Source organism: Octopus sinensis, linkage group LG7 (assembly GCF_006345805.1).
Source record: "Octopus sinensis linkage group LG7, ASM634580v1, whole genome shotgun sequence".
Lineage (NCBI taxonomy): Eukaryota > Metazoa > Mollusca > Cephalopoda > Octopoda > Octopodidae > Octopus > Octopus sinensis.
In genome coordinates this window covers 97,308,783-97,332,497 of record NC_043003.1, presented here as the reverse complement: position 1 = coordinate 97,332,497, position 23,715 = coordinate 97,308,783, and the positions used below count along the sequence as shown (strand labels likewise).

At 37.3% G+C, this 23,715-nt stretch overlaps 1 protein-coding gene and 1 long non-coding RNA gene across 2 annotated transcripts; both read left to right on the top strand.

The window, feature by feature from the left end:
• Positions 1–7,110: 7,110 nt before the first annotated feature.
• On the top strand, positions 7,111–13,453 carry LOC118764341. Its single transcript, XR_005000157.1, has 2 exons — positions 7,111–7,611; positions 13,375–13,453. It is a non-coding gene; the product is annotated as an uncharacterized LOC118764341 (long non-coding RNA).
• Positions 13,454–14,067: 614 nt separating this feature from the next.
• LOC115214479 (zinc finger protein 239-like) lies at positions 14,068–23,223 on the top strand. The gene is made up of 2 exons (XM_029783678.1): positions 14,068–14,675; positions 23,133–23,223. The coding sequence occupies exons 1-2, from the start codon at positions 14,068–14,070 to the stop codon at positions 23,221–23,223; spliced, it is 699 nt and encodes a 232-aa protein (XP_029639538.1).
• The last annotated feature ends 492 nt before the right edge of the window (positions 23,224–23,715 follow it).

The following is a 23,715-nucleotide window of genomic DNA, read 5'->3' as shown; positions in this document are numbered from 1 at the left end:
AAAGGTTAAGTCAACCTCAGCAGAATTTGAACTCAAAATGTAAAGACAAACAAAATGTGCTAACAATTAGAAAACATTGTGATACTTATCTTCATAATTATAGTCATCATCATCATTATTTTTATGTTGTGAAGCTTTTTTTAAAATTATTTTGCAGTTTATTATACTTATAGAAGTGACTAATAATAGTCTATAAGCTTTAATTGCATATAAGAACAGCTGTTGATTATATTATTCTATTTTTCGGCTGTTTCTAGTTTTTGTTTACTCTTTTACAAATTTTATTCTCACTTTGCATTTTTTTGTTTCTTACACATCTGCAAATTTTTACACCCCGAATTTTATTTAAAATAACATTCCAGACCAAAAAAGTGGGTGAAAATTTACTTTTTTTCTAATTTATAAAACAAACAACACTAATCACTTGTTCAAATCTACTGTTAGGAAGCAAAGGATGGGAGAAGAAGAAAGGTAGGAAATAAGAGGATATTTTAAAACAAAATTAATGGATAAGAAAATCTAACATACAGAGTGTTCAGGCTAAATTTGGCAATTTTTAATGTCTCATGTCTTCAGGAGCAGCTTGGTGTTTGGTGAATAGTCAACAGTGTTGGAAAGATTAAAGTTGTAGGTGAGAAGGAGTTTGCTGGCATTGAGGACTGGGAGTCATTCGAATATTGGAAAAGAGCTACCAGTATCATGATGGTTCACACCTGGTAGCAACATAGTGATATCATGACTGTTTTCAGTGCTTTGTGAATATAGGAAAAGCTGTAAGATGTAACATGGGCTGCTACAATGGAAACTACAAAGCTGTGGCCAGCAGGATGCAGCAGGCATTCTGACTGCATGCCAGAATTCCTCCCCCACATCTTTGAACATGGCTTTAGGCTCAATTCAGATGGCTATGGGAAGCTGTGGTCAAAACCAAGCTAGAGAGGGTTGCTGCTGAAAGGCCATATGTTTGGTAGCAGGATTTGGATCCTTGCCATACCTTCAGAAAGAGTCAGAATGGTTGTCATAGAATTTCTATGACTTAATTTCTGGCTTCCTAATTCCCTTAGTTGTAATCCATGGATGACTGTGTTGTGTGTGGTTGAGAAAGACACCAGCCACTCTGCCTGCAACACCAAGGCCAAGCTAGTGACAAAGATTAAGGAGGTGTTTAACCCTTTCGTTACTGTATTTATTTTGAGATGCTCTGTGTTTCTTTCAATTACTTTAAATATAACAAAGAATTTAATAGAATAACTTAGTTATCATTAAGCTAGTGTTAGGAGCATAAATTTTGACTAAGGTTTGGTGGAAGATTTTAATTCAAACCTTAAGAAAACAAGACGTTTGTACAACAGAGCCAGAGCCAGTTTCAGCCAGGTTGGTAACAAAAGGGTTAAAGATCTTTCCAGGGACACAATGAGGAATGCATGCACCAGCTTCTTTCTTGAAGCCATGGTGGAAGCTGAAAGTGGCTAGTTTGAGTAATCTGTTATTTTCCCAGCCATAATCTAGTTATTATTATTTTTATTTTTTAAATGCTTTTATCTTTTTGATAGGATATTGTGGTTTCTTTTCCATTTATGCAAGCTGTCAAATTAAGTGCAAGCATCCTGTATGTGATGTCATTGAGGGAATGGCATGAAATAACATGATTGAAGAACTGCAGAAAGAACTTCAAGAGAGAAATCAAGTATAACAAGAAAACATGAACAAAGAATGGTTGCTTAATTTAAGAAGTGTTCAAACAAAGAGACATAAGTATGATTTGATTCATCAAAGGTATAACGTTAGAATGGTCAAGTTGCAGTTGAACCACACAGTATCACAGAAATGGATAGATTCTGTTCTTAGTTTGACACTGAGATACAGAAATGATTCTCTAAACTATTGGTGTGACAATAAAGTGTGATTTTCTCCTCGGCAACTTTATCCTTATGAACCCAAACTACACTTTGAAAAATATTCCAAAATTTTAATCGCTCAATTACTTTTGCTTCATTTTATGCAAATATTCCTGCACTAGAAGGTAAAGATCCACATTGTTTTAGAATTTGAAGACAGGCATACCATTCTACTTCTACTCTTTACATGGAAAATGATTGACTAACAAATCAGTGCCACTCCATCGGTTACGACGGTGAGGGTTCCAGTTGATCCGATCAATGGAACAGCCTGCTCATGAAATTAACATACAAGTGACTGAGCACTCCACAAACGTGTACCTTTAAAGTAGTTCTCGGGGAGATTCAGCATGACACAGAGTGTGACAATGGAAACAGGAAGATAGAATGAGAGAAAATTGTGGTGAAAAAATACAGCAGGGTTCACCACCAACCCCTGCTGGAGCCTCATGGAGCTTTTTAGGTACTTTTGCTCAATAAACACTCACAACGCCCAGTCTGGGAATTGAAACCGCAATCCTACAACTTTGAGTCCACTGCTCTAACCACTGGGCCATTGCGCCTCCACATTACACAGCTACCATCACTAGCACCACCACCATAATATTTGATCGTGTCTCTAATGTTGCAATGAGTATATTAGTGATCTTGCTGTTACTTTTAACCGTATATATACCCACACAGGTGATACTGCCTTTTATCTTCATCATTTAATGCCCATTTTCCATGCTGGCATGGGTTGGATAGTTTGATGAGCTGGCAAGCTGGAGAGCTGCACCAGGCACCAATTGTCTGTTTGGTATGGTTTCCATAGCTGGATGCTCTTCCTAATGCCAGCAGTTTTACAGAGTGTACTGGGTGCTTTTTATGTGGCACCAGCACCTGTGCTTTATATGTGGCACCAGCATAGGTGTTTTGTGCATGACATCAACATGAGTGCTTTTTACCTGGCACTCACGCAAGTGCTTTTTATGTTGCACCATCACAGGTGTTTTTTTCATGTGAAACCACCATGGGTTTGTTTTATGTGGCATCAGCAGCGGTGAGCTCACAAGACAAAGACCTCTCAGGTGAGAGATGGAGTAGAACTAAGAGATCAGAGTATGATAGAGGGACAGAGGTAGCCCTTTTACTATCAAGGAGATACTTGGCTACCTCAGTAGGATAAGGAAGGAGAAGAAAGTAGGAGAGAGTTAAAGAGAAAGATAGAGAGACAAAGTGAGAGAGAGAAGGGCTGCCCACAGGAAATGAGAGGGGAGTTAGTATTAGTAGTCATCATCATCATCATCATCATTGTTCGACCGTGGTCGAGACAATGGGACTTACCATGCTACGCCAGACTTCATGGTCCATCATAGCATTACTGAGGTCCTGTTGCTGGATGCCTGTATCCCTGGAGATTACATCAGGGTAGGAGAGTGTGCACCCGCTGGTATTGCGAGTAGATGGCTTCCAGAGGAGAAGAGTAGAAAATGCCTCGTTTTCAGCTCTACAACAATGTCCAGCAAACTGGACTCTCCTACCTTTCACAAGGTACTACATTAGTAGTAAAGAGGGGATAGAGGGAGATGTTCCATGGGAGTGTGAGGGGAGATATTTAGAGATAGAAGAGAAAGCAAGTGATGGTGAAAGAAATTAAATTGGTTGGGAGGGGGATATGGTAGATATGTGGCAAGTGATGGTGAGAGGAATTGAAAGTGGCTGGGTGCGGGGTGTGGGTGGGTATGGTAGGTATGTGATGTCTTCTCAAACAGAGCAAATTGCCAGAGTTACTTTAACTTAGTCTCCACATGTAGGCATGGTCAAAATGCAATCTTTATATTATTGACATTAACAAAGTTTTACAATACCAGATAGAAAGAACCACCTCAAAATTTGAAATGTTTGCTAATGTGATGAACACAAGATACTATAATTTATCACAGACCATAAACTATATTATGCAAAAAAAAGAAGAAAAAAACGGCATAGGCGTAGGAGTAGCTGTGTGGTAAGCAGCTTGCTTACCAACCACATGGTTCCAGGTTCAGTCCCACTGCATGGCACTTTGGGCAAGTGTCTTCTACTATAGCCTCATGCCGACCAAAGCCTTGTGAGTGGATTTGGTAGACAGAAACTGAAAGAAGCCCGTCGTATATGTGTGTATATATATATATGTGTATGTGTGTGTGTATGTTTGTGTCTGTGTTTGTCCCCCCAACATCACTTGACAACTGATGCTGGTGTATTTACGTCTCCGTAACTTAGCGGTTCGGTAAAAGTGACCGATAGAATAAGTACTAGGCTTACAAAGAATAAGTCCTGGGGTCGATTTGCTCGACTAAAGGTGGTGCTCCAGCATGGCCACAGTCAAATGACTGAAACTAGTAAAAGAGTAAAAGAGTATATGGTAAAGTAACAGAAACAGTCACATGCATTCAGAAAAATTCATCTCTTTGTAAATATGAACTGCACTTCAGATAAGGTCCTGGCAGCAAGTGGTACAATTTTCCTACTGGTAATGGTATGATGTCTGTATTTCTTGGTGAAAAGGGAGCCCCTCAAGTAAATAAAGGCATTGTGATTCATTCAAGAAATATAATACCAATCAAGATCTTATAATGATCTTACCCTCTTGACCCGATGTGACCTCTTATTTCCTAATGGTGAGATTGGTTGACATAATGATGTAGTACTTTGAAGGGCAATGAACTCATGTTTGAAATAAAGTAATGATGCAACAGTAATAGAGGTGGCTTCAGTGTCATTCACAGATGAAAACTTTTTCAACAACATTTAGTAGATGCATACCTCATAGCAGATGGGAGTCATTTATACTTTGTAAGAAACAAATGACCTCACAAGGCTTTGGCTAGCCTGAGTATATTGTAGAAGGCACTTGTCAAAGGTGCCACACAGTGGGACTGAACCTTGACCCATGTGGTTGGGAAGCAAGCTTCTTACCATACAGCCATGCTTGCACCTATGGTAAGTTATCTAAATTTGAAAATTTACCATAACATGCATCTGATGTCGAGTTCATTTCATTATGTTAAATGAAACAATGTAATGAAAATCTGAGTTTATATCTGAGGTCAGCTACATATGAATACTCACGTACATTTACAATGTTTTTGAATGAATATTGATATGTAGCTGCCCTCAAAATGTTTATGATTTCAGCAGTTAAAAAGAGCATTTTCTGACTGTACCAAGGCAGAATGAATTAGTTAAGTCACAATCATGGTCTTTTACTTGTGAGGCTTATATGTTCTCTAGAGATTTTAAAACACTCAAAATTTGTTTTAAGGTAATGCTACATAGATATTCTTATACAAGGTATTATCTGTATGACCCATGCTATGAATGTTTTGTTTAACAGAAATGCATGTGCGGCTATCAATGATTAGTTACCAGGCTATTGAGTTAGTACGAGTAAGCTTCATACTTTCTCCAGAATTATCACAGAAGGTTGTGTTTGCTCAATGCCTTTTATGATGGCAAATTCAAGCAAAGTGTTTGCATTGAATTTTGCATGAAACTTATTAAATATGTTTCCTACACTATCAACAATGCATTGTCAGCCTGTTGGTGGGCATTCTTTAAGCTGTACATAAGTTCTTGAGTGGCACACACCTTTCAAGGTTTGTTGAGGATTGGTTCATGAGGATTGGTTCACTCAGAGACATCAAGCACAAGAATAATGCCAGAAAATGTAGAAAAATTTGTGAATTTGTCTATGAGAATTGTTCTCAAATACATCAGCTCCCTCACGCCACTGGAATTAGTTAAACTGTCTCTCAGGATATTCTCAGGAAACCTAAAACATGCAGTGTTGCAAAACTTGTATCTTGGCTCTTGATACTCAAAAATGATAGCATCTTGATATATGGTTTGAGCTTCATGAGAAAACAGATATTCAACATTAATTACTAGAGTACTCATGTAGTTTTTGACTCTTAGTCTTGGAACTTCTTGATAACTCCTTGAATAGAATTAAAAATTATCGGAATTGGTTAACAATCATAGGCGCAGGAGTGGCTGTGTGGTAAGTAGCTTGTCTACCAACCACATGGTTGCGGGTTCAGTCCCACTGCGTGGCACCTTGGGCAAGTGTCTTCTACTATAGCCTCGGGCCGACCAAAGCCTTGTGAGTGGATTTGGTAGACGGAAACTGAAAGAAGCCTATCGTATATATATGTATGCGAGTGTGTATTTGTGTGTCTGTGTTTGTCCCCTAGCATTGCTTGACAACTGATGCTGGTGTGATTATGTCCCCGTTACTTAGCGGTTCGGCAAAAGAGACCGATAGAATAAGTACTGGGCTTACAAAAGAATAAGTCCCGGGGTCGAGTTGCTCGACTAAAGGCGGTGCTCCAGCATAGCCGCAGTCAAATGACTGAAACAAGTAAAAGAATAAAAGATGTAGCACAAAGCAAGTGTATCTTTTGCATTATGAAGTTGACATACAGTCATAACAACCGTTTTAAAGATACTTGACCACTAAGGAAGAATTGTTTCGTTTTCAACCTGAGAACTGCTACTGTTTACGGTATGAAAAATCAACTTCAGCTCTGTTCCATTTTAAGGCATAGGGATACTGAGCTTTGCCCAGGGGCCTCACAGGTCAAGGAGTTCAGCTCTGATCTATGCATACTGTGGCTTGCTATCAATAAATACCATTGAGCCCAGTGCATTGATCTGACCAGAGGCCTATAATGATGCTAAGTTGGCCCTGCCTCAACCTCCTCTAATTCTCTCTCTTGCATACATCCCCACGCTTCTCCCATCATAATCCCTCTCAGATTTCGACTTTGACTTCTGTGAATCCGTTTACAAGTTTCTGAAATTCCTGTTTGCAAACCTATCTGCATGTGTGTACACATTATATTAGTGGATGTTTTTAAGATGACATGTAATTGTGTCAATGCACTTTTCACAGCAATTGTCTACGTGTGTTCCGTAGTCTTTTCGTGCGTTGACCTTTCAACACGCTTCATCCGTCAAATTCTTTTTAGGAGATATATGATTTTTCGGAGATTTTACTAATAATAGGTTTTCCCCACTTCCTGCTTGTTTTTTTTACTCATTCCGTCTCCGTCTTCTTATGGTGAACTTCTCTCACACATCCCCTTGTTCCAATCCCTCTTTATTTCATACTACCACTTTCACTGTCACCCTCACACTTCATTTACTACGAAGTCAGCAACTATTTGGGTTTTTTTGTTTATTATTTTCCGTTCAAGAGCAATGCCAGAAATATTTAACATGCGGTAATTGACCTTATCTAAGTTCGCGAATTCTTCCAAATTAATTACTGAATCAGCATAAAATTAATTTTCGACTTTCTCTGTTACAAAATTGCAAAATCTGATTGATTTCTGTAAGAGTGTCAGTTCCACAACAAACTACCGAGCTTCGGTCTTTTGAAGCGATCTCCCGTGTCTCATATTAGAGTTTTGTTGTTATGTAAACAATATTAACATCCATCAGTGTCATATAAATAAATTGAAGTCCTTTTTTAAATATTGAATGACATAAACCATTGTTAAAAAATAATCACCGAATTTTAAATACTCAAACTGTGACTGAGATAGATTTTTACGAAAGCAAGGCTCCTCTTCATTAGTTAAATCTGCATTATCATTTAGTTTCGTGCTGTGTCTGAAATGTTGTGTATATCAACAAAGAAGTAGGTTCTTTCAGTGAATCAGCTTCTCTATGATGAGAAAAGGTAAGTTGATTTGCTTTTAAATCTTCAAGTTGAAGACGATCATTTCTGTTCAAATGAAGCATCTTTGTCTTTTAATGTAATTACAGTAGGAAAACATCGGGTGCCCCTTCAGTTTCGTACCACAAGAGAGGTCACTCTGAATGTGTTTGTGTGTATTTGTGGTTTGACATTATTGTTATGTTATACCACTCCAAGCCAAAACAAGTTATCCTGTCCTTACTTTGTTTAGACGGAGACTCTAACAAGCATTTGGAGTGGTTTGTTCCACTGGACCCGTGTCGGATAATTCTGGTAACATGCACTACTGAGCATATATATATATATAAAATTTAATAAGGGTAGAAATTGATATTAATCAATTAAAACCAATGCTTTGGTTTGTGCTGAGTTTTTTTAAATTTGAGAATACATTCTTTGTGGAAAATAGCGATTTTGACGTCTATATCTAGCATGTTGACCGTCCACTTTTAGTGGTCAGTCCTTTAAATTTTGTATGTAAATATATATATATATGTATAAGAAACTAAAATCTTCAAATATCTACAAAAATTTTCAAATATGGTGTTTAATTGCTTATAAAAAAAAACCCATATAACGTTTAATTACACTTCGTAATCACAGGCACTCCCTTCAGCTCATAAACTGTTACTTACATGAGTGGAATCTCCAAATGTCTACAAAAATTCCAAGTTGCACTGTTGATGTCAGTAAAATATATCATAAAACGGTAATCAACTTGGTTTAATTAATCTTTATTGTAAAATGATGATTTCTTTGTAAATTGGGTGAATGTAGCATGTTGTTACTTATTATTCGTTTATAAATTTTCTCGTAAATGCGTAGAAAATGCGTAAATAAATACGTAGTTATTCTTTACGATTGCTGAAACAAAAAGTTGATATTGGGGGTACCATATCTGAAGTTATTCCTTTAATGCTCGAAATAACGGCGGCATGCACCGTAAAAATTAAATTCCGTCGCCCAACATGTTAGATAGCCGTCATATCCACAGAAATAAATTTCATTGCAGACGGTTGAGTGTGTTTGTTTCTTACTGCAACTTGCTAGTTCATGTGGAGGATATGAAACCGAAGGAGCGTCAAATATCGGCAGCTACATAATTTGTATTAAGTTGGTGTGTGAGAGGGGACAAGAAATGTAACAGAACTGAAGTGAACGGTGAAAGAATTACGTTTTATTTAAGGATGACAATAAATAAGTAGTTGTTGTAAGGCGGCGAGCTGGCAGAAACGTTAGCACGCCGGTATTTCATCTGTCATTACGTTCCGAGTTCAAATTCCACCTAGGTCGACTTTGCCTTTCATCCTTTCAACTGGCTCCCTCCACCGAAATTTCGGACCTTGGGCAAGTGTCTTCTACTATAGCCTCGGGCCGACCAAAGCCTTGTGAGTGGATTTGGTAGACGGAAACTGAAAGAAGCCCGTCGTATATATGTATATATATATGTGTGTGTGTGTGTATGTTTGTGTGTATGTGTTTGTCCCCACAACATCGCTTGACAACCGATGCAGGTGTGTTTATGTCCCCGTTACTTAGCGGTTCGGCAAAAGAGACCGATAGAATAAGTACTAGGCTTACAAAGAATAAGTCCTGGGATCGATTTGCTCGACTAAAGGCGGTGCTCCAGCATGGCCACAGTCAAAATGACTGAAACAAGTTAAAGAGTGAAAGAAGAGTAGTCGTGTAAGGCAGGGCTTACCCAACACCTGGGCCTCAGACCAAGTCACACAAAATCTTATATCTTTCACATTAGACCGCTACCATGCTGGGATAACCACCTTAAATTTTTTCAGTCGAATAAATTGACTCCAGTACTTACTTTTTGTAAGCCTTTTACTTATTATATCGGTCTAACTGCTAAGTTACAGGGACGTAAACGCCAACACTATAGCCATCAGTGCTGGCTGTAGTTTCTATGGAATATCTGTAGAAGCAACCTTATAAATAATGTAACAAGCACTGCTGATACAGTGGGATGTGGTACTGACTTATAAAAACATTTAGTATACTTCAGGGTGGTGAGCTGGCACAAACGTTAGCACGTCGGGTGAAATGTGTAGCCGTATTTCGTCTGTCGTTACGTTCCGAGTTCAAATTCCGCCGAGGTTGACTTTGCCCTTCATCCTCTCGGGGTCGATAAATAAAGTACCAGTTTTGCACTGGGTCGATGTAATCGACAATCCCTTTGTCTGTCCTTGTTCGTCCCCTCTATGTTTAGCCCCTTGTGGGCAGTAAAGAAATATATACTTCATAGTATATTGTGTTTGCATAACAAAGTGCCACGTACCTACAAACCTTTAAAATATTCTTTTATTCTTCTTTTATTTGTTTCAGTCATTTGACTGCGGCCATGCTGGAGCACTGACTTAAAGGGTTTTAGTTGAAAAAAATCGACCTCAGGACTTATTCTTTCTAAGTCTATTACTTATTTCATTGGTGTCGTTTGCCAAATTGTTAGAATATGGGGACATAAATACACCAGCATCGGTTGTCAAGCGATGGCGATGCGACAAATACAAACACACACGTATATATATATACGGAGTGGTTGGCGTTAGGAAGGGCATCCAGCCGTAGAAACATTGCCAGATCAGACTGGGCCTGGTGCAGCCTTCTGGCTTCCCAGAGCCCAGTTGAACTGTCCAACCCATGCTAGCATGGAAAGCGGATGCTAAATGATGATGATGATGATGATATATATATACACACACACACACGACGGGCTTCTTTCAATTTGGCCTGAGGATATAGTAGAAGACACTTGCCCAAGGTGCTACACAGTGGGACTGAACCTGGAACCATGTGGCTTGGGAAGCCAGCTTCTTACCACACATCCATGCCCGCGCCTAAATATATAAAAAATTAATATAGATACCCATGTGCAATGTGTTACCAAAAAGGTAAACTATAATTGTCTCTAAATATGACTAGGGTGTTAGAACATTGCTAGAAATAAGAGCTAAAAAGCTCTAATGCTGTAGTTAAAGCACGTAATTGTATCACCTGAAAACACCAGTTGAGAAATTCTCTATACTCACTGGTCAGTGTTGGCTAATTCCATAGCCTCATCAATAGGGACTGCTCAATTTGGCTGATTCCAAACTTAATTCTCTATCAGTACATATGTATTCACCATGTGAAGACCTGTTGAGGCAAGTGATAATCCAAAATCCAAATCAAAATCGAAATCGATCAACATCAATGGAAATTGTAGTTGTGATACCAGTGCTGGTGGCACATAAGAGAACCATCCGATTGTGACTGTTGCCAGCGCCACCCCGACTGGCCTCTGTGCTGGTGGCACATAAAAAGCACCATCCGATCGTGGCCGTTGCCAGCCTCACCTGGCCTCCGTGCCACTGGCACGTAAAAAGCACCATCCGATCATGGCCATTTGCCAGCCTCGTCTGGCACCTGTGCCGGTGACACGTAAAAAGCACCCACTACACTCATGGAGTGGTTGGCGTTAAGAAGGGCATCCAGCCGTAGAAACATTGCCAGATCAGACTGGGCCTGGTGCAGCCTTCTGGCTTCCCAGACCCCAGTTGAACTGTCCAACCCATGCTAGCATGGAAAGCGGACGCTAAACGATGATGATGATATACATGTGCCCTAGATTTACTTGTGTGCTTGTATTGAGCTGGTTAAGTATGGTATATTTTAAACATCTGAATTGTCATGGATAGCTTCATTACCATGTTGTAGGGTATGTGTGGAATATCATTGACTGTGTGAATAATTATTGAAGCAAACCCACAATTTTAATATTTATTGGCAGATGCAGTTGGTGTTAGCTATTTACTATGAAAGATGTTAATAATACAATTGCCAACTGATATATTGTTTGGCTATATTAATAATATGAAAATATTAATAACGTAATTGACGACTGGGAAGAGAGAAAATCCATGCCATGTCTGTAGAAGCTACTTGTGGGATATCATGTGTATGTCCAGAATCGGTCTGTCTGAGTAAGGAGTTGTTTGCACAAAAGTCCAAAGCTGCCTGCTTGAGTGCTGGAGGTTGTCTGCTTGGCAAGAGGTGAGATGTGTGACTCAATCAGTTGCTCTCAGTACTCTGCAATGAGTTAAGCTCCAGACTGTATCTTAAGGTGAAAAGGGGTTAAATTTTAGAACGTCTGAGTAAACCATATCACACCACAGCTTCATGCTGGTTGGTCGATTTATAGATCAATCACATGAAACTGTGGCTCATTTGTGATGTCTGAGTATCTAGTGGTTATGGTTCAAATCCCTGCTACCTGTGTAATAATTAAGTTGTATATTATGCACTTAACTGTCTTATGTTACGTGCATGATACTCCAGTCTGTGGAAAAATTGTCTTGCATGAAACTGGTTTGAGATGTAAAAAATGCTGGGGACTGCTGGTGTAAAAGATGAGTGATATAGTTTTTGTGGGTTGGAGTTGTTCCGTAGGTGCATGGCAACCATGGAGTCTCTGGTTTGGAAGACTCATGAGTAGAATCTTATAGATAGAAACTGCAGAAGCCTGTTGAGTGATCTTTCAATACAAATATCTAGCATTCCTATTGGCAAAAATTAAGAATTACTTTGTGCACTAAGGTTCATAAGTTTTCTGATGTTTAATTTAAAGCATCATAAATTAAGATTATGCAAGGCAGATAAAAAAAACAAAAATGAAAAAAAAAAGGGTCAACTCCTATCTCCAATTTCCCCTTCTGTTTTAATTTCTGTAATTTTTCAGCCTTCTGTCAAAATTATGTTTTTCAGATTAATGTTTGGAATATCTGAAATGATTTAAAAAAACAAACAAAAATTTAATTCTTTTCCCCTTTTTTTAAAATTTGTCCCCTCTCCCCCATTCTGTAACTTAACCTTTATCATTTTGCCATTTTTTCAAATTTACATTTTTTAAACATTAGAGACTGTGATTATGTAAAAATAATTTCATAAATTCAGTTATTTAGTGGATTTTCAAAATTTAAATTTAAATTTGCTCATTTAAAAATTTAAAAACCTTGATGTTTCAGGATAAGGGGAAAAAAAAAAGATCAACTTGAAATAAGTTGTATAAGAAAAAGAAATAATCAAATATAATATCTCTGTACATCTGTTCAGTGTACTGGATTGATTATTTTTCATTTTGGTGAAAAATAAAAATAAAAAAAAGGTCCTATTTCAGATGGTGAATCCTATTTCAGATGGACATCCAATAAATTTTGAGTTTTTCTTTTAAGAATCTTAATTTCAGCTGTTTAAGAAGTTTTGGAAGAAAGCCACACTTGAAAAATTACAGAAACTGTGTGTCAGAGGGGTTGGTGCAAATTGGGTGTTAAGAGAGTAATTAGAAAGAGAGAGAGAGAGAGAAGAGAGAGAGAGAGAGAGAGAGAGAGAGAGAGAGAGAGCTACATGATAATTTCTAGCAAAGAGATTGATTAGAAATATGAACAAGTGCAGTCTTCTCTCTTGCATACTACATCCAGTTCTTTTTATATCCGCTTTGTCCCTCAACACATTTGTGCATATTAATATTACATATTGCATCAGAGCATACTTGCTTCATTTTTTTTGTAACCATTGCAAATCTTCTGCATTCAAACGGTATATTCCACTACCATACAGTATTGCATTTTGTACACATGCATCATACAATCTATTTTACTCCCTTTTAATTTAACTCTTAGTATTTTTCCTTTTTCTAATAACCTCTGAATTAACATGTAATTGTCTTTTATATCATATACTATTTGTCTATTTCAGGTTGTCTAAAAACATTGACTTGAGAATTTCATACCCAATATGGAGCCAAAAAAAAAATTGCCAGATTTCAAAGACTGAAGATTAACCTTGTCATTTGGTTTTGTGTCTGTAAACTGAAATTAATGTGAAATATTTCTTCTCAAGTGGTTTTAACTGCAATGATTTAATTGGCAATATACTACCTGATGGTTCTGAGCCCAGATTGAACTGAGAAAATCTATCATGATAATTTAACAGACCTGTGTATAATGTCTCTCATATCTGAGTGTGCGTTAAGAACTGGAGCAAGTTCACATATACTTTATAGATTGATGCATTTTTATCTTTAGTCAGAAGAATATTCTCTGAGATAAATTCATACTTTGACAAGGCACACTGTTCTGGAAAATATAATGTTTAACCTTTTGGCCATATCCAGCCCAAATTTTCCACTTGTTTTATGTTCAAACATGTCTGATCTGGCTTCTCACACCTATCCTACAATGTTATTGTGAAAATATGCAATCACATCCCCCAAAACCTCAAAGCTACAAGATAAAGCACGGTTAATTCAAAGCAATGTGAATAAATAAGCATTACATTTGACAAAGTAATCTGAAGGCTGAAGAGTTAAAGAAATATTTCTTTGTTGTAAATTACAACGCCAAAAAAAAAAAAAAAAATCTGCAGTGTCTAATTAACAAAACTTTTATTATGGAGAAGAAACTGTGTGAAAGCGAGACCTATGATGAAACACAACTTGAAAATATTGATGTTTCTCCTGAAACTAAGGAAGCAAAACCCAAGAAATCATATTCCTGTGACTTATGTGAGGAGACATTCAAAAGCAAAAGTCAGTTAATCCAACATAAATCAATTCACAGAGGTGCAAACCTTTATGATTGTGAAATTTGTGGTAAAACATTTTCTCATAGTAGTCTTTTATCTATGCATGTACGTATTCACACAGGTGAGAGGCCCTATCACTGTACTATCTGTGGTAAAACGTTCGCTGTAAGTAGTGCGTTTTCTCGACATAAACGCATTCATACGGGTGTGAAGCCACACCACTGTAATATTTGCGGTAAAGCATTTTCTGAATCTAGAAATTTATCCATCCATATACGTATTCACACAGGTGAGAAACCCCACCATTGTGACGTATGTGGTAAATCATTTTCACAGAGCGGTCATTTGTCTAACCATATTCGTATTCACACAGGTGAGAAGCCATACCGTTGCAATGTCTGTGGAAAAGCTTTCACTGAAAGTAGCAGTTTATCTAGCCATAGACGTCTTCACACTGGAGAAAAACCATATCAGTGTGATATCTGTGGTAAAGCATTCTCTGTCTCCAAATATTTATCAAATCACAAACATATTCACTCAGGTCAGAACCAATGTTACTGTGATATCTGTGGTAAAATATTCTCTAATTTTAACACTATGTTTTGCCATAAACAAATTCACACAGGTTTTAAATTATATCATTGTGATATTTGTGATAAGACATTTTCTCACAAAAGGAATTTACTTCGCCACAAACATATTCACAGTGGAGAGAAACCATACCACTGTGATATTTGTAGTAAAAGATTTTCTGAAAGAAGCAATTTATTTCGTCATAAACGTATTCACACTGGGGAAAAACCGTTCCACTGCGATGTTTGTAGTAAAACATTTTCCGAAAGGAGCAATTTATTTCGCCATAAACAAATACATTCAGGACAGAAATCATACTAATGTGATATCTGTGCTTAAATTTTATCTGTAAATTATATTTAATAATATATTAGAAATTGTTCTCTAAGCTACCATACATATTTATACCAAAGAAAAATGATACCAGTAATATATGTGGAGAGAAACATTGGCTGGAAACAAACAATTGAGTTCCCATGCTACAGTGCCTCAAATTTGTTCACTACAAATGCCATGATGTGTTGTTATATTATCCTTGATTAAGGCGGCAAGCTGGCAGAAGCGTTAGCACGCCGGGCGAAATGCGTAGCCGTATTTCATCTGCCGTTACGTTCCGAGTTCAAATTCCGCCGAGGTCGACTTTGCCTTTCATCCTTCCGGGGTCGATAAATCAAGTACCAGTTACGCACTGGGGTCGATGTAATCGACTTAATCCCTTTGTCTGTCCTTGTTTGTCTCCTCTGTGTTTAGCCCCCTGTGGGTAGTAAAGAAATATATATTATCCTTGATTATTTTATCAGAGCAGGAAAACATTCCTACCATGATAGGAGTTGTGTGGAAGACGTTGTTAACCCTCATTATTTGCTTACATTCGGTTTTCCATGCTTGCATAAGTTGGATTGGTCAGCACAATCTCTTGCTACTTGTCATAATCCTTTGTTGTCTAATATAACAGAAAATTATCAATTTTATGGTTGTGTACATCATCTCTGCATGTCTTCTCACTGTGAATGCTTAGGTAATGGTGACATTTCTTTATGTTTCACAAATATATCCTGTACATCAGCAGTTCAGTGTGTGAAGACCAGTGTAATAAAACATGAAACAAATAAGGGTTGGCATTAGGAAAGGCATCTGACAGTAGAACACTGCCTTGGAAAAAAATGTAAAAAAGAAAAAAACGCTGGTGACGTTTTTGCTATCACTAATCCCTTTTCAGCATGTACTGGGTGCATTTTATCATGCCCTATACAACAGTAAAATATATGTGAACCATGTGTAAATTTTACTTACTGTATAATTTCCTAGTATGGTGGTTAAATTAAACGTAAACTTACACTTATCATTGTAAATAAAAATACATAGTATTGCCAAAGTCCTATGAAAAATATCCATGACAAAAAAATCTATGGTAATATCATTGTTGTTGTTGTCTTTTGTAAAATGTGGTTTTCTTAAGTTTTCTTACCTGTACTAAAGAATGACATAGAGCAAATTTGAAGTCAGTGTTTGTCTTTACTTATATGTTGATGAAAATTAACATGTCTAACTCATGATAAGTATGGGTATGAAAATGGGAGCAATTGTGGTTAGGACTAGTTTCAGTAAGTGTTTTGCCAGCTTATTGATTTCCATTTGACTTAGGTACTAATTCAGTAAACAGGACCCATTGAAATATTGGTCAAAGAGGTATACGCAGTGTTCAGTCAATACAGTGATTAGCCGTTCAACAGAGAGCACACCCAATGTCAGGCTTACTTGGTATTCATCTCCCATGAATTTATACCATATAGGCAGTAAGGGGTTAGTCTTCATAAATGCCATCTTTCTAAACTGTATATATATCTGTATAGGCACATAGCTCAATGGTTAGAACGTTGGGCTTATGACCATGAGGTAGTGAGTTCGATTCCTCGACTGGGCCGTGTTTTTTGTTCTTGAGCAAGATACTTTATTTTTCTTGTTGCTCCAGTTAACTCGGTTGTAGAAATGAGTTGCGATGTCACTGGTGCCGAGCCGTATCAGCCTTTTCATTTCCCTTGGATAACATTGGTGGCATGGAGAGGAGAGGCATAGTTGACTACTCATCTTCCACAAACAGCCTTGCCTGGACTTTTACCTCGGAGGGGAACTTTCTTGGTACAATCTCATGGTCATTCATGACAAAAGGGGCTCTTTACCTTTAGCCTTTATATGACACTGTTGATTCTGTGTTTGACCAGGAACTTTGATGTCTTGTTACTGATATATATTTAACGCAAGTAAAAGCAGTACAATCTTTCTTAATTGTTACTTTACATGTAATACATATAATCAGGTATCGGAATTTACAGTGGGGGGAAATAAATATTCGTACATGTCAAAATTCTTTATTTAATTTGCATAAACTAAGAATATGCAAAAGAAACTAATAAATTATAGTAACTAAGGAATTTATATTCAATTATAAATATTTAGGGGTGAAAAAAGTATTCGTACAGAACATAAATAACTGATAATTCTGATTTAATACTTCGTAGCATAACCATTATTCAGTTCCACTTCAACCAATCTCTTGTAGTTCTTAATCAATGACTCGCATGTTTCTTTAGGAATTTTTTCCCATTCTTCTTGACAAATTTTCTTCAAATCTGCAATGCATGTTGGGGCTCTTGAATGAATTTTAATTTTCAAATAATGCCACAAATTTTCAATGGGGTTCAAGTCAGGTGACTGGCTTGGCCATTCTAATAATTTTATATTGTGATTGACAATCCATTTTTTGGTAGACTTCGCTGTGTGCTTAGGATTGTTATCCTGTTGTAAAACCCACCCTTCACAAAGCTGGAGCTTTTTTACAGAGTCCCATAATCATTGTTCAAAATATTTTGGTACATCTCTACATTCATTCTACCATCTATCACATGTAAATTGCCAGTACCATTTGCAGAAAAACAGCCCCACACCATGATGTTGCCACCTCCAAACTTTATGGTAGTAATTGTGTTTTACGGTGAATAGGCAGTACCATCTTTCCTCTGAACATGGCTATGCAAATTTCGTCCAAACAATTCAATTTTCGACTTGTTTGTTCATAGAACATTTTCCCAGAATGTATCAGATTTATCTTTATGTTCATAAGCAAATTTTAAATGAGCATCTCTATGCCTTTTAGTCAACAGCGGAGTTTTTCTAGGAGAGTGTGATTTCAGTTCATTCCTATGAAGTTCTTTGCTGATTGTTCGTAGTGTAACACTAGTCCCTGAATTTAACAAATCTTCTTGCAACTCCTTTCTGGTGATCATTGTGTTTTTTTCCGATTCTTTGCTTCAATTTTCTTAAAGTTCCCGATTTTTTAATATCTTTGAATAAATGAATAAATGAAGATATGGTAAAAAATGGAATACAAAGGGTCTATGATATTTTCCTGTAACTTTTACCTGCTTTCCACTGTTCAGTAATAAAGTTTTTCACTGAATTTGTGAGTTCTTTACTTTTCGCCATTATTACGATACTACTTTATGTTGTCTCAATGCTGAATGAAGAAGCTAGTATTTTGACACTTAAAAAGGACAACTGATAAGATTATTGGAACAAACGAGAAAATTCTAGTAAAAAAAAATTATTTTAACAGTATTTTGTGGCATAGAAAATCATAAATTTATTCTGTATGAATACTTTTTGCACCCCTAAATATTTATAATTGTATATAAATTCATTAGTTACTATAATTTATTAGTTTCTTTTGCATATTCTTAGTTTATGCATGTGTATGCAAATATAGTATTGGTATATCCCATTTATGTTCATTAGAAATTAAATAAATAAAGAATTTTGACATGTACGAATATTTATTTCCGCCCCCCCCCCACTGTATCTTTCAACATTGATGCTTCTAAGTTGCAGTATTTCTAAATTACTGAAGGATTTTATAAGTCTAAGATAAATGAATTCGAAATTGCGATGGATTATTACTTATTTTATTTCTTATTTATTTGATCTCTGGGTAGATGAGTTTAGACATTTTTAGTTGCATGTCAGACTGTGCTTCATTTTGGAGATCTTTGGAGTCGTTCCCCCTCTTTTTGTCTTAATTAGATGTTAGGCTAATGCTATTTTACTTCTGATTATGGTGGAAGAGCTGAGTCGTCTCCCTTACATGTACCAGAATTAATCATTGGCTTAATATTTCTTTACTTTTCTTCTCTTTTTGTTACCTCACTGCATCTGATATGGTACAATCCCTTGACTAAATTATTTACGGGATTTAGTGTTTTTGTTTTAAATGCACATTATGCCAGAATCTATTTTACTTTGTATATCTCTGACAATAAAATACCAGTAATTTATTCGTGCCAATTAAATCAACTTCCTCGCAACCGTCCAAAAGTTCTTAGATCCGCAAGCCACTTATGCTATGCTTTATCTTTTATCTCTTATTTATTTCAGCCATTAGACCGTGGCCATGCTGGGGCACCACGTTAAAGGGTTTTAGTCGAACAGATTGACCCCAGTACTTATTCCTTTTTACAGTCTGGCACTTGTCCTGGGAGGTGGGGTGGGGGCGCAGACAGACACAAAGACACACCCATTTACGACGGGCTGTTTTTTTAGTTTTCGTCTATCAAATTCACTCAAAAATGTTTGGTCGGCCCGATGCTATGCGGAGCCTATGCGGCAGGTATTTTAAAGGGAAAATTTTGATAAGACAGTCAGTCACCGGCTGACACTCACTGACGATACATCGAAGAGGCCAGGGAACAGAAGAAAGAAGACATGCACCCAACACCAGAGCTGAAGACACCTCCGAAAGTAAGGGCCCCATCACGTCAAAACGGTAGAGGAGTAGGGGCCAAAACCGGACGTGGTTCCTCCCGATGATGTCTTGAGCTAACTGGATCATATAAAGGAGCTGTTGTGGCAGCAGACCACGAAACACGGTTGTAATTCCCCCAAGAAGACTGAACCCGGAGCCATGTGGTTGGGAAGCAGACGTCTTACTACACAGCCATATCATTGATAACTTAGCATCGTTTCCCTAAGCACATCTACGATATTAATTTCTGCAAATCTTCATTTGGTGTTCATATTTCACTGTTGCTTTGAACTCTTTCTTTATCTTAACCACTGTAGACACCATTAACAACTAAGGTCACCTATCGCAGAATTTAACTGCTATACCTAGATAGTCAAGTAAGTGTATTCATGAATATCCAAGTAATTCGCAACTACGTAGTATCCGGTTCAGACTCACTGCACAGCACCTTGGGAAAGTCTTGCCTACTATAACCCCGAGCTAACTAATCCCTTGTGAGTAGATTTGGTTGACGGAAAGTGTGTGGAAGCCAATCACACACACATACGCGCGCGTGCGTGTGTGTGTTTGTCCCACTTCCTACCACTTGACAACCGTTGCTGGTCCGTTTATGTACCCGTAATTTAGTGGCTCGGATAGAATAAGTACCAGATTGAAAGAAACAAGTACTCTTCAGGGGTTCATACAGCCATGTCAACGTCTATACGTACGTACCTACATACGCACATGCATAATACATACATACAAACGCACATGCACACGTACGTACGTACGTACGTACATACATACACAGGGGCAGGAGTGGCTGTAGCCTTGCTTACCAGTCACATGGTCTCGGGTTCAGTCCCACTACATGGCACCTTGGGCAAGTGTCTTCTACTATATCTTCGGGCCGACCAAAGCTTTGTGAGTGGATTTGATAGACGGAAACTGAAAGAAGCCCGTCGTATATATATATGTTTGTGTGTCTGTGTTTTTTTCCCCACCATCGCTTGACAACCGATGCTGGTGTGTTTACGTCCCCGTAACTTAGCGGTTCGGGAAAAGCGACCGATGGAATAAGTACTAGGCTCACAAAGAATAAGTCTTGGGATCGATTTATTCGACTAAAGGCGGTGCTCCAGGATGGCCGCAGTCACATGACTGAAACAAATAAAAGAATAAAATGCATACACAGTTATGTAGTGCTTCCTTTTGAATTTAGTCTTCTATTACATCCCCTCCTATTTCTCTACGTATTTTTTCTATTTCTGTTTGTTCGGAAGAAACAGAAATAAAGAATACCAGAATTGTATTAAATAGAACAAGAAGAAGAAGGAATAAAAAAAAGGAAATTAAAATATAATACGAGGAACAGTTGTAGAAGCAAAGAAATACAAACAAAGGGAACGGCTGCAGGTAACGGAAAATAGTAGACATTCAGAAAGAAACAGAAGAACGAGATACAAGGTGAAGAAATCTCAAGGGAAGAACGAATGAAAAAAAGTATAAGTGTAGAAGGAATATGTAAGAAGAAATAGAAATAAGAAGGAAGTAAAAACACAATTGGACGTAGAAATGTAAAACGAAAATAGAAGATGAGGATATAAAAAGAGTAGGAAAAGAAATAGGAAAAAGAGAAGTGTGGGTGTGTTTCCCATCTATATTGTTCCAGGTTCAATCCCACTGCGTGGCAGCTTGGGCAAGTGTCTTGTACTATATATATAGTCTTGGGCCAACCAAAGCCCTGTGAGTGGATTTGGTAGACGTATACATACATACATTATATATATATATATATATATATATATATATATGTATGTATGTATGTATGTATGTATATATATATCGGGATCTTTCCTTCTATGTTTCCGACGAAGAGCTCCGCTCGAAACGTCAAACCCTCCTTCCCTTCTTTCCTGAGCGTCCAATAATACTTTATTTGTTCCACGTCCTTGCGTTGTTGTTTTTTTGTTTTTGTTTTCTTGTTTGGATTAACTTTATATATATGTATATATATATATATATATATAATGCAAATTCCGCCGAGGTCGACTTTGCCTTTCATCCTTTTGGGGTCGATAAATTAAGTACCAGAGGAAACAAAGAAACCGAAGGAACAGTCTTATTTCTTTATTGCCCACAAGGGGCTAAACATAGAGGGGACAAACAAGGACAGACAAAGGGATTAAGTCGATTACATCGACCCCAGTGAATAACTGGTACTTATTTAATCGACCCCGAAGGGATGACAGGCAAAGTCGACCTCGGCGGAATTTGAACTCAAAACGTAACGGCAGACGAAATACTGCTATGCATTTCGCCCCGACATGCTAACGCTTCTGCCAGCTCGCCGAAGGAACAGAGTCTGTCAACCTAATTCGACTCAGGAAGTATGGATCAACTCGGGTCGACATTTATCCAAGATGCGACGCAACTGGATCGAACTTGGGACATAAACGAAATAAAAATAAAGAAAGGGAAGATGAAACAAGGGGATCAGAGAAAAGAAAACATGAAGGAACAGAGACAGCAGACGATATAGTACTCTTTTACTTGTTTTAGTCATTTGACTGTGGTCATGCTGGAGCCCCACCTTTAGTCGATCAATTCGACCCCAGGACTTATTCTTTGTAAGCCCAGTACTTATTCTATTAGTCTCTTTCGCCGAACCGCTAAGTTACGGGGATGTAAACACACCAGCATCGGTTGTCAAGCATTGTTGGGGGGACAAACACAGACACACAAACATATACACACACATGCATATATATATATATATATATATATATACATATATACGATGGGCTTCTTTCAGTTTCCGTCTACCAAATCCACTCACAAGGCTATGGTCGGCCCGAGGCTATAGTAGAAGACACTTGCCCAAGGTGCCATGCAGTGGGACTGAACCCGAAACCATGTGATTGGTAAGCAAGCTACGTACCACACAGCCACTCCTATGGAAGAAATCGAAATAGAATTTCAGCCTATTGTCTGTTGTCTTTACAATTGGAAGATTTTCGTAAGCACAAACTGAATCTTTAAAACTGAGTGACGTCGTAATGACTCCCCCACCGATCAAAAAACTACAACAACCAATTGACTCCCAGCAACCACATTAAATTTATGTTTTTGTTGACTGACATCAACAAAATCATTAACGAATCAAAAGTTGATTGTAAATCATTCAAACTTTGATTTAGCCGAGTTTATATAAAGGAAGGAGCGAAAAAGAGATATATGGTTACTCAGTCACACAAATTCAGTCCACGACTGTGACTGATGGACTAGAGAGAAACAAACGCAGTCATGCGTCACATCAAACGCTGTTGACAATCGGACGATGTGAATGGACTAAACTGCTACTAGTCTATAAATGGCAAGGGACACATATTCATTCTTTCGAACTCTTTCTCATCTACACACAAATACACAAACTGTCCAGTTAAATCATCAAGACGAGCATAGAATCAGACCACAACGTTAGTCTCATTTTCCGACATTGGTTTCTTTTCTTGGAACCGTCGTATTCTATTTTCAACTTATATCAATAAAACCGATGATATCCTTGTTTTTCTTTAAGCCCTACCATCATTGTTAATTTAACCATATCGTTACAGAAAGAAACGAACGACATCGAGACAGATGATATTGATATAGGTGAAGAGAAATAGCAAGATTACAGAAATATTTGTAGTATAGGAATAGAACAAGAAATAATTTAAAACAGATAAAATAAAAATAGAGCTCTACAAATATAGACAAAATAGAATCACTAAGAAAAATAGAACTAGACAGAATGAAAATAGAAATAGAAGTGAGAAAGAAAATATAGAAAAAGAAATATGTACATAGAAAGGTTGTTTCTAATTATATTTCTCTTTACTGTATTTCTGATTATTCGGTTCTATTTATTCTAATTCTTAAATTTCCAGCACTTCTAATTCGTCTCGCATGAGATCTATTTCTTTCGAAGAAACTGAAGTTTAAAAAAAAAAAAAAAGCACAAAAAGTAGAAATCGGAGGAAAGAAATAAGAAGATAAATGGAAGGAATTGAAAGAGAAAAATAAAAAGAAGAAAAAAAAGAATTGAAACTGAACTAAAATTGATAGAAGTAAAAAAAAATTGCAAATAAAAATAAAGAAATGGAAATAGAGAAAATTTG